Source organism: Neolamprologus multifasciatus, chromosome 5 (genome assembly GCF_963576455.1).
Source record: "Neolamprologus multifasciatus chromosome 5, fNeoMul1.2, whole genome shotgun sequence".
Taxonomy (NCBI): Eukaryota; Metazoa; Chordata; class Actinopteri; order Cichliformes; family Cichlidae; genus Neolamprologus; species Neolamprologus multifasciatus.
Genome location: NC_140443.1, coordinates 10,559,370 through 10,571,168, shown reverse-complemented (window position 1 = coordinate 10,571,168; position 11,799 = coordinate 10,559,370). Strand labels below are relative to the sequence as shown.

The 11,799-nt window shown below is 41.6% G+C and overlaps 1 protein-coding gene across 1 annotated transcript; it reads left to right on the top strand.

The window, feature by feature from the left end:
• The first annotated feature begins 3,161 nt into the window (after positions 1-3,161).
• LOC146518083 (uncharacterized) lies at positions 3,162-11,799 on the top strand. Its single transcript, XM_085159734.1, has 6 exons — positions 3,162-3,710; positions 5,679-5,902; positions 7,718-7,820; positions 8,330-8,425; positions 9,189-9,703; positions 10,080-11,799. The coding sequence occupies exons 1-6, from the start codon at positions 3,669-3,671 to the stop codon at positions 11,539-11,541; spliced, it is 2,442 nt and encodes an 813-aa protein (XP_085015860.1). The 5' UTR covers positions 3,162-3,668; the 3' UTR covers positions 11,542-11,799.

Sequence of the window (11,799 nt, the reverse complement as noted above, 5' to 3'; positions counted from 1 at the left end):
TTAAGGTGTGTACATTTACTGTAATAAAGCTGCAAGTCACTTTTACTGCTGTGATTGCAGTAAAAGTGACTGAAGACTGACATGTTAAGTTGCTATCAGATTAAACGGGTTCATGTGTGAAAGGCACTATTACACAAAATACAGTAAACATAGAGAAAATCAATTTCTCAGTTGTCACTGTGTAACCATGTTTTAATAATTTGTGTTAAAACGAGAGCTGAAAATGGTTTTCTAATGGCTGCTGAGATCATATTAAGGTAAAAGACAGATGTCTGAGGTGCATGGATCATTAGGTAGTGAGGTTGCTGACTTCTAAAAAAAAGTCAGCAACCTCACCACCTAATGATCCAGTTAGATGACAGAAAAAAAAGCACGGGACTGTTTCCGTGCTGCAATGCAGAGATAGCTTGTTCCAGTATGATCATACAGTAATGGCACCATAATATATTAATTCCTCAATATTTTGGATGGCATACTAATATTTACAGTTCATGTTTAAGCAAAGATGTATGCCTAAAAGCAAAGCAACAGTGCACTGTACTCTTGTTTTATATCTTTTAAAGTCAACTCACTACATTTTTTTATAAAGAGCGTTTTCAGATATATTCAATTTGTGAATGTAAATTCTTTCTGTGGTCTGTAAATTCAGATGGTTATAGATCTGTTGAATATTTTGTTCAATGATCTTTACAAGTAACAGAAGTACACAAACAAAGAAGTCCTGCCACTAGTTATTGCTTCAATGTTAATTATGATCAACCTACATCTAATAATTGGCCATGTACCACAGGCCTTCAACCTTCAGAATCCAAAACATTGCAGCAAGAGTACTGACAGGGACTAGAAATAAAGAGCATATTTCTCCTATACTGACTTCTCTTCAATGGCCTCCTGTGAAATCCAGGATCAAATTCAAAATCCTGCTCCTCACGTATAAGGTCTTGAATAATCAGGCCCCATCTTATCTTAATGACCTTATGGTACCGCATCAGAGCACTTTACTCTTAGACTGCTGGTTTACATGTGGTTCCTACAGTATTTAAAAGTAGAATGGGAGGCAGAGCCTTCAGCTTTTAGGCCCCTCTTCTGTGGAACCAGCTTCCAGTTTGGATTCAGGAGACAGACACCCTCGCTTTTTTGAAGATTAGGCTTAAAACTTTCGTTTTTCCATATAAAGCATAAAGCCTATAGTTAGTTACACTGCAATAGGTTTATGCTACTGGGGTATTCCAATGATGCATTGGAGCCGGTCATGCAGATGGCCGCCCCTCTCTGAGCCTGGTTCTGCTGGAGGTGTCTTCCTGTTAAAAGGCAGTAATTCCTTCCCACTGTCACCAAAGTGGTTGCTCATATGAGGTCATATCATTGCTGCTGTTTCTCTGTTTTCTTTGTATTATCATAGGGTCTTTACCTTAAAATATGGAGCGCCTTGAGGCAACTGTTGTCGTCATTTGGTGTTTTATAAATAAAATTGATTAAATTGAATGAATAAAGTTTGTTTCATGTGTCACATTCAACGTACATTGCTCGTAATTTAACAGTCACCACAATTTGTATCCGCAGTGGAATTTTGTTTGACTAACCACTAAATATCAACTAAGATTTGAAAAACCACCGTAGGGCAAAAGCCAAGATACACCCCGGACGGATTGCCAGCCTGTTGCAGGGCTAACACACAGAGACCATTCACACTCACCAACAAATTTAACCACACTGACTAGATATCTTTTAAGTGTGGAAGGAAGCCTGAGTACCTGCAGAAAACCCACAAAGACGCAGGGAGAACATGCAAACTCCACACAGACTGGCCTTGGGTAGATTAGACCCCAGGCGTGCCTTGCTGTGAGGCAACGGTGTTAAGCTAACCACCACACCAATGTGCTGCCTACACACTGATTTTCGCTTGTAGAAATATAGCAGATAAATTGTAGCAAATAATAGCAGGGGAATGCAAAACAAGAAGGCTGAGGCAAAGGACATAACAAAAAAGGGCTAGAACTTTTTGTCAGTTTTGTTTTAGAAAATATCTTCCTCTGTTAGAGTACACTTGGATCAGGATCTGTTCGAGACACTTCCAACACTCTGTCTGACCATTTCTGTAACTTCCTAAAAATTACAATTAACACTCACACCCACTTCACGACATGATTGGCTATTGTGTGGAGGTGGTGACTGTACGCTGGGTGTGAATCTCTCGCTATTTTTTTCAATTCGTTACGCAACAACTTGTCGTGCTTTTCGTGAGTACAACTGAGTGTAGCACTATAGGTGTTTTTAATCAGAGAAAATGCACTGTATTATTAGCTGCACTTACACAATAACTTAAAACTGCAGACATTTGGTACAGAATAGATGCCAGGCCTCACAGACTGGTTCTGATTGTGCTCAGGTCCCTCTCTTTTAAAAAGAATTATTAAAAATAAATAATTTATTCATTTTAAAATGAAAATCTGCAAATGAGCTCCAGTGCCGCTTCATCACACCTGCTGTCCTATTCCAAATGTATTAATTTGATACTATTTTTTTTTTATTGCTTTGAATCATTTTCCAATTCATTTCACAATGAAATTAATCAATAAAGCTATTTGGCAAACTTTTTATTTATTCCCATTAAATGCAGAATCTAGACGTTTCAGCTATATTTCAGCCTCAGCATTTAACCATTTTTCATTTATTAGATAACTTATTCAACATTTTTTTTCTGCCAACTTTTCAAATTTGTCACCCGCTGCTATTAAAGCTGGTTCTTTTTAATGTTATAATTCTAATAAATCTAGCCATTTATATTGATACTATGAACTGCTATTATTTTTTAACAGTTTACATTTAATTTCAGCTTCACCCATTTCTTTTTAGCTGAGACATTTACAAACTACCACTAACTACAACTTTTTTGCCATCTATGACTCTGGTGTGCTTTTTTAATTGTAAGATGTATAAACTCATAAAGCGAATGTATCCTATAGAGTAGGATGCAATTTATAGTACCGCAGGGTACTGTAAACTATACTCCCTTGTTATAAGCAATCAAGTATACTCTCTTGTACAGCATATACCACCTCGGTATACTCTGTATTCACTACACCTCCCAGCATGCATCAACTGGGGGATCCTGGATGAACAGCAAGAAGATGGATGTCTGGATGGTGTGTCTCCTCTGCCACTGTGGGTATATTGCTGCAGTAGAGGCTGCCTTCTGCATGAGGCTTTGCTGAGGAGTTTCAGTCACAGAGGAAGACATCCACAGGGAAAATGCTGCCTCCGATTGGCTGATGATCCTTTAAAGACTACCAATCAGACACCATCCTCATAGTGTGACTGCGTGTTTCCCTCTCCTTCTCTAAATGTACTGTGTCAGCCTGCGCATATTTTTATGTTTGCAGCGTTGCATGCAAGCGTGTCTGTGTGTGTGCAGGATGCCAAAATCAGAAGCCGTAAAGGAAGGGGAGGGGCAAGGATAGAAACGCTGAAGAAATAGATAGAGGGATACACAGAAGAGAAAAGAGGACAGTGGAGAGGGGACAGATGCCGAGAGACCAAGAGTGAAAGGCACACTGAGGAGAGACAGAGAGCGTGAGGAGGAGGAGGAGGAGACGATCTGCTGAAGGAAGCAGCAGTGTCGTTGATTTTCATAGGAGTCAAGGCAGCTGTCCTCTGTCACCGTGACGATGGGCTGCTGGCTTTCTGGACCATGGATGGGCGACCAAACGGTGAGCCGCCAAATACCTGCCTCACTGTTACAGATAATGCTGTAACAGTGTTTTATGATGTCTCATTAAAGTAGATGGAATTAAGCTTCATTCACATCCAGGTTTGAGTGCGTGCGTACGTGTGCATGTCTGTGTGTCTGTATATGCAGATGCAAAAAGGCATCATCATTTCTGCAAGACTACATTTTTGTGTGAGTGCGCATGTTTATAAATGGATGATAAACCGAATTCTTCAGCATTAAATCTAAATACTTTTGGTATGCATGTCGAATTTTTAATGTTGTGTGTATAACATCTTCATCATCTCCTGAAGACTACTGCCGTCCTCTGGCTACACACACAGGTGCCATTTTGTGCTTCTCAGCTCATGGTGTGTGTGCGTGTGCCTGTTTGCTAGTGTGTGTGCTAGTGTGTGTGTGCAGTTGAATGTAGAGGAGGGTGACTCATGGTTGTGATGTGCTGGAGTTAACAATACTGTCCATGCGTCTAATTCGATAGCCACTGAGCTGCATGTGTGTGACAGTGTATGTGTGTGTTTGTGTGTGTGCATGAAGCAGGATGTTGCTTGAAGGTATTAACCCTTTAAAGCAGCCATGGATACCATGTCACTGTTTTTCATATTTCCTTTAAACTGCCATAATTCAGCTGTTTGGGTGTTGCATACCGGGAAAAAAACTACCATCTTTCTGCAGGCGGAGGGTCTTCTGACCTAGTTGCGTAATATTGAAAAATTGAGTCTGTTTGGAGTCTGTAGTGTGTTCACACTGCAAAAAAACAAAACAAAAAAACCCTACATGAAGTGCATTTAAAATGGCAGCGGGCAAGCATAAATTTGATTGTGGTGTTGATGGATGCAGTTTTCCCACAGCACATTACCAGATTATGTTTGTTTGTAGAACCTCATCATTCAATTAATTCTATCATGTCATTAGGGCAAGAAGCCACATCTTTAGTCCACACCACCCACTCAGTTTGTAACTCAGGTGTCCAATTTACACATTAGTGGTTTCTAAGCTTAAGGCCACGTATCTGCAATAAAATCACAAGGGTTTATTTTTCAGACTTGACATAGTTCTTCCAGAGCCACATAAGGCCTGCCATTTTCACAGGCTGTGAAGGATTAACCATAGCTACTGTTCTATGTAGCAGCTGTTACATGTATTATATTTAATCAGGAAAAAATAAATCCACATTAAGACACGTACTAACAGTACCAACTGTCTGCAGTGTGGAGTTCTGTTTTGTTCTACCTCACTACCATAGGGACTAAAAACATTCTGTTGCTGGAGAAAATCTAGGAGTCAGAACCAATCCAAAAAGATGACGCACGAATTACACAAATATTTTATTTTGACCAACCCCTAGCTAAAAGTAATGCTAGTTATCCTTCAAGCTGTAGGCACTTTTTTCCCCCTCGAGGCTGGTATTTATAATCAAAACCAGCCAGTACTCTGGTTATTATTTTTTTACCTGTAGCTGAGCACTATAGTTCTTTTGGAGCGCTTTGCTCTAACCCATTGGTGGCAGGACTTCACTATGCAGTTTGCATGTTGTCCCTGTGAATGTGAGTGCAAATACTTGTTTTTCTTTTCCCGAGTCAGCCCTCTGATGACCCAGGATGTATTCCTCCACTCTCAAAGTGTCACCTGAAATAGGCTCAAGCCCACCCGTGAGCTCTAAAGTTTAGAAAATATATAATTGAGATGGAGACCCTTTGTTATCAGAAGATTTCACATTTACAATCAGACAGTTTGCCGTGATAAAAATGAGACACTTACTCTGTTAAGTCTTAAGCATATACAAAGGTTATATTAGTTAATGAAGGCAGGATTATTAGGGTGAGTATCAAGCTAATGTTAATGTGTCCATTGGTGGCGATTAATGTGTCCTTCAATGAGCTTTGTGTCACATGAATTCAGCAGCAGGCAACTTTGCTAACATCACAACCCTTCTGTCTGTTTGCCTCAGATGAATGGGCGGAGTCTAGCACACCTGAGCCAAAGGGATGCTCTGCGAATCCTGGCAGCCAATCAGCGTCCAATCACCATGCAGATCAAGGGCCAGAGGAGGCGTGGCACAGAGGCAGATAGGGGATCCTGGGAGCCCCTTCCCCTTGACTTGAAGCACCTCAATCTGCCCCTCCCTCTGATGGGGGCGGGCCTTAACACTTCTAGTCCCTCTTACCAACACAGGTAATAAAACATATGATTTGTTATGTAATGTTAAGAGCTGTAAAACCACTTTGTCTCACAGTGATTTTAAGAAATGCCAGTGTGCAGTTACATCAGATTTCTTATGACCACACTGTACTAAACAACTAAATAACAATGTCATTATACTGTGCAAACATCCTTGTATGCCCTGAAAAGTTAAAAGGAGCCAGTATCCTAAATAAATTATAGTGTTTGCTGCATCCCTGTGCAGTGATGATTGGAAACTGTTTAATTGAACAAGAAAACTAAATGCTTTACTGATATTTGCAAAAATGTAAAAACTGTTTTAGTAAGAGGATGCTTCTTGGGTTTTTTTTTTTTTTTTAAAGCGAAAGCAGTAAAAATGACTTTTCTTAAAAGTAATGCAGTACATTACTTAATTATGCTAGAGAAAGTAATTTGTTTCACTACTCATTTCATTACTTTCTCATTACTCTGTAAAATGATCTAAAATACGCTGTCTCATAATTATCCATTAACAATATAAACCTGAGGCTACAGCTTCACATGCCAACACAAACTCCTATCCTAAAGAGGATACACATTGGATCTTTCTTTAGTATTTAAACATAAACACAAAGCTGACAACACAAAGCAAAGTTTAAACCAGCCCGAAGAGACTTAAAAGTGATCGTCACAGTGATTCTCTTGTAAAAACATGAACAGGTAGAAACTGAGGCTGTAAACATGACTGCCCATCATTTACCTGTTGAAGTTTAGGCTCTGGCTGCTGGGTTGGGGTCAGCATACACTCAGCTTTACCAGTTTATTACTCTAGATTCTTGACTAGCTTTGTGCTAGCATGCAAATAACACAGCAGTATAATGCAGCTGTTTCTGTAGTGAAAGCATTTTGCACTTTACCATCAAATTCTTGTCCTTTTGTGCAATAAAATAAAAGTGTATCTGAAACTGTGTATTTCACTCCTGCACAGAAACTGAAATCAGCTAAGTGTGTTTGTTTGATGTCTGATGGCTTGCAGATAACTGAGGAACCTTTGTAATGCAAGTAACTAGTGTGTCAAATTACTGCATTACTGAAAAATGTAATGGGATTACATTGTAATGTATACATATACGTGTGTGTGTTTGTGTGTGTGTGCATGTGTCTGAGTGACATAAATTTCATCATCACATGTTGAGTACAATGTAATGATTACAACGATTATGCATGCGCCCCAGGTGGCAGGCTTCAACTAGAAGCCTGTCAGAATCAAGGATAACATGAATGACTACTTAGCCGTTGTGTCTTTGGCTGTTAATCGACAACAGTACAGTCAAAGGATTTTCAAACCCGCTATCATATGAGCGTGTGGTGTTCCTGAGATGCGGAACATGTGGTTCCAAAACACCAAGATGGTGATGTAAACACACTCAGGATGAGGTGTCACAATAGACTTCATGACCAGTTGATCCCGTCATGGTGACTACACCCGACTCTCATACAGTCGGCAGTTTTTGCTCTCATCTTCAGTTTGTCTGTGAACTGTTGATTGTAAGAGTCAGTTGTTATTTTTTTAAATGTGTGAAATAAAAATAAATAAAATAAAAATTAAAGTAATTGTGACAAAGTTCAACTTAACAGACTATACAGTGAAACAGACACAAATGTAAAACCATGTTATGCAGCCTGAAAGTTAAGGAACGTTACTTACTTCTTCCAAGGGGATACCCACTTGTCCAATGAAACGTTATCCATGTTTGTTTTGAAGAACATTAGTGTCATCGGACCTGTATAATTCCAAGATTTTTGCCTTAAAATGTCTGAATTCTGTGTCCTTGTCATCTCTTTCAGACATTATTACAACCATCTGTCTCTGCCTCAAGATCACTGTGATGGCGGACGGTATAGCTACCTGTCTAGTTCCCCACGGGACACTGTGGACATTGGTCGCCAGGTGATATTAAGAGACACACACACACACACACACACACACACACACACACACACACACACACACACACACACACACACACACACACACAGAAGTGCATCAGAACACTTGCATCCAGATTGTCAATGAGGTCATATAGCACAGCTAATTACTAATTTTGTATTTTCATAAAACACAGCTCAGTAGCTCCTCTTCTCTCTTTTTTGTTTTGTTCTGGCTGACATGGCTGACAAAGCTCATGAAAGGAATATTAAATGGTCTACCAATTACACTCCTAATTTCTAATCACAGTTTGGTTTCCAAAGCAACCAACAACAACAACAAAAAAAACAACCCTCATGCTCACTCATCTGTGATTCTAGAGTTGCACTGCGGATGAATTTGTAAAAGTTCATTTGCAATATATGGGTACCTTCACACTGTAGTTTCTGATTTGACCAAGAATGAGTTTAATCAGTAACAAATTGTATTACACATTCTCATGTTCTTTTGTCACTTCCTACATTACTCAGGATCTAGAACTAGCTGGCCGTCGATCAAAGGGACAGAACTGCCTGATGGGATGCTGCAGTACTAACTTAGAAGAGCAAAACGCCTGCCACAGTCAGGTATGTAAAAATCTGCTTTTCCATAAAATTGTTAACGTTGTTGTTTTAAACATATATCTGGCGAGTACGCAAACCCTGTTTGTTAAATCAATTATGAATCGCTTATACTTGCTAGTACTCTCTGTGCAAGTAGTACTAAAGCTTACTCATTTCAGTCATGGAGCTTCATTGAGCCTCACAGCTGCACCGGCTGACACGTTCCTTCATTAACATAAATGCACCCACTATTATTTATTCTCAGTTCAACTTATACTATCTGGAAATATTTTCTGTTTTAGCAGTGTTTATTTTCAGTGACTAGCTAGTTTTTTAACAGTCATTAAGGTTTTTTTTTTCTATTTTTATTTTTTTTAATGAAACATAAAAGATCCACATCTTTCATATTAGGCAATATGAGCTTGTGGTTCAATGTTAGACCGACTGGCAACACTATTTACAGGCAAACACAATTAAATTTGTTTAGATTTGTTAAAATCAAAAAAGAACACTGGCACCCTTCTTCTTTAGCCATTGATGTTGATTTAACAGTCACTCAGGAACTTTTAAAAGCAGGAAACAACTGAACAAAAGGCAAGTGAATAAACTGAGAATTAGAGCAGATCTCAATGCTTACCTTTAGTATTTAACAGTTTTTCACTCTACAGACAATCAGCCAGGTTTCACTTTTTACTGAGATTCTTCACACATTTAAAACATAAAACATGTGGTCATTTTTAGTGTTTGGTGTCATGATCCACTGGACTGACCCTGCCTGTTTTTATAGACAGATGATGAGGATTTTATGCTAGAGAAGCCAATGGGTTTCCTGCCCCTTCACCATGAGTTGGACAGTGGTCTGGGCTGGACAGATGGCTCCCTTCACCAGGGTGACCTCTCAGGTCTGGAGACCGAGGAGGGAGGTCTGGAGGACTGTCATTCACATGGGGCCCTCGCCCCAGGAGGGTGTGGGGGTTTCGGAGGTGGTGGCTCTCCTTCCTCAGAGTCCTTCATTTCCTCAGAGCTCAGCGACTCAGGCTTCTATAGTGTAAGCACCGGGGAGTTCAGGCACTTCCAGAGGCTGCTGGAAAAGCGAATGCGTCTCTACAATGCCAGGCTGCAACATCAGGGTGAACCATGCGAAAGGCAGGAACGGCGTGACAGCTGCCCCAAGAGCCACCGTGAGCTGCTGGAGGCCATACCTGAGGCACTGACAATGCAGCCTCAATGTCAGCATCTGCAGATTGGGATGGAGGATGGTGCTGGGCCTGTCATGGACCTGCCATCACGTGGCCTAGTCAGGTAATTAGAATATCAAATTTTTATCGTGGTGCTGGTTTCTCTAAGGTCTGTCAGATAGGTGTTCATAGTTAAACCAGTCTTGTTTTTAATATTACTCACTTATATAATACCAGTTACAAATGATACCAATCTAACCGAAAACAAACACACAAAACAACCATTGATTGCAATGTGATTTAAAACTTGTTAAAAAAAAATTTAAAACACTTTTTTTTCAGAATAAAAAAGAGCTATGCTGCTTGGAACTCAAACATTTGTGTTAATTTACCAAAAAACATATTTTTGTAAAATACAACCCATGGATTACAGGGACTACACATGACCTAAAACCTTTTATTTTGGTGCCTTTTTTTCATTAAACTCTTTGTATTTCCAGGGTTTCATCAGTCCAGTTCCACAAAGCTGATCGGCCCTGTCTGAACCGTCACAGCTCCAGCAGTGGCGCCCTCTTCAATCCCTCCCATACACACACTGCAGTGTCACGAATGACAGGTCCAGTCCTCTCAACCTGCAGCACTCCATCTAGCCACCGGAGACCACTAGTGCCAGTGCAGCACCACCAGGGGTCAAGCTCAGTTGGGATGCTGAGGAGAAGCAGAACATTGCACCATCGGCCACCTCCACAAGAGTACCGTCGACGAGCCAGCCACCCAGCTTCCCCATCCTACTGCGCTGCAACCCTGCACCACTGTGGAGGCGTCGCACCATGTAACGTCTTGCCACCAGGCTTGCCAGAGGAAGCCGAGCTAGTGACAGGTGTGATGGCTTCCCACCCTGGAGGCATGGCCCTCTCACCCCAACAACATGCCACAACTCTGGGGCACATCAGAGGTGCCAACAACCATGAGTGTTGCTATGACAACAACTCCAACAGCCAGCTCGCGCACCATGACTGGTGGCACTCACAAGAAAGAAGCTTGATGCCTGAGCCAATGTTGGTAGAAAGGAACAGAGAGATAGAGAGGGAACTGGAGCAAAAAAGGCAAATTCAAAAAGAGAAAGAGCTTGAAAGGGAGAGGGAGACACAGATTCAGGAGGAGATGGAAAGGGAAAGGCAAAAGGAGATTGAGAGGAGCCGAGTCGGAGAGCAGCAGCACCTCCAGAGTCTTGTCTTGCCTCCTCAGGCCGGTGATGTCAATGACACGTGGCCAAAACCCGCCAGCCGCCAGTCTCATGGAAGTGGAGGTGGCAGAGGCCTCTACAGCACTCTGGAAGGTCACACAGGAGCTTGTGCTACAGCTGGACAGGATGTAAACAAAGGACCAATTAATGCAGGTTCAAGTTCTAACCACAGTTCTGGTCTGCAGTCAAAATTTAATCCAAACTGTAAACCCAACACAACCACACGAGTCTCTAGGAGCCAGTTGCTTAGAGATCGAGCCTCTCAGCTAGCGGATGAGCGCAGCGGGATGAGCACCGACGAGGAGACCAGCACTGACATTCTGATGGGTCGATACTGGAGTCGAACGGAGAGGAGGGAACAATTTCTTTTGGCCCGTGAGCAGAGGCAGCAACAGCAGCTACAACAGCTGCAGGCCAGTAGAGGGACTGTACGAGATGTCGTTAGCAGGGGAGGACCCATGGTAGGAGGAGGAGGAGGAGGAGGAGCCTCCGCTGATGATGGAGGTCTTCTGGACAGCAATGGAGTCAGAGGTTTTGCAGAAGGCAGGTGCAACACGGTCCTGGAGCTGAGTCAGAGGAAGCTGAGTCGCATGAGGAACAGAAAGGTGTTGGATGACTGGACGACAGTAGAGGAGCTCCTGACTCATGGGACCAGGCTGGACAACCAGGATGACATGCTGTGTCCCAGCTCCCTGCTGACGGTCACCACTGTCTAATTGCATGGACACAGTGTCTAACTGTAACTCTGTGTGTGAATGTGTGTGACATTAAGCTAACAATACAACATTTTAGCAATTGTTCTTGTGCTGTCTCTCTGAGGCCAGATGAGACGATGATATTAGTTTTAACTACATGTGTCACTTACAGAGAGGTCCAGGACATATTTAGCCTTGCTAAGCACAGACTAGCTGCAGCTTGCTTCCAGTCCTTGCGTTAAGCCAGGTTAAATATTGCAAAGCCATTCATGTATTTTT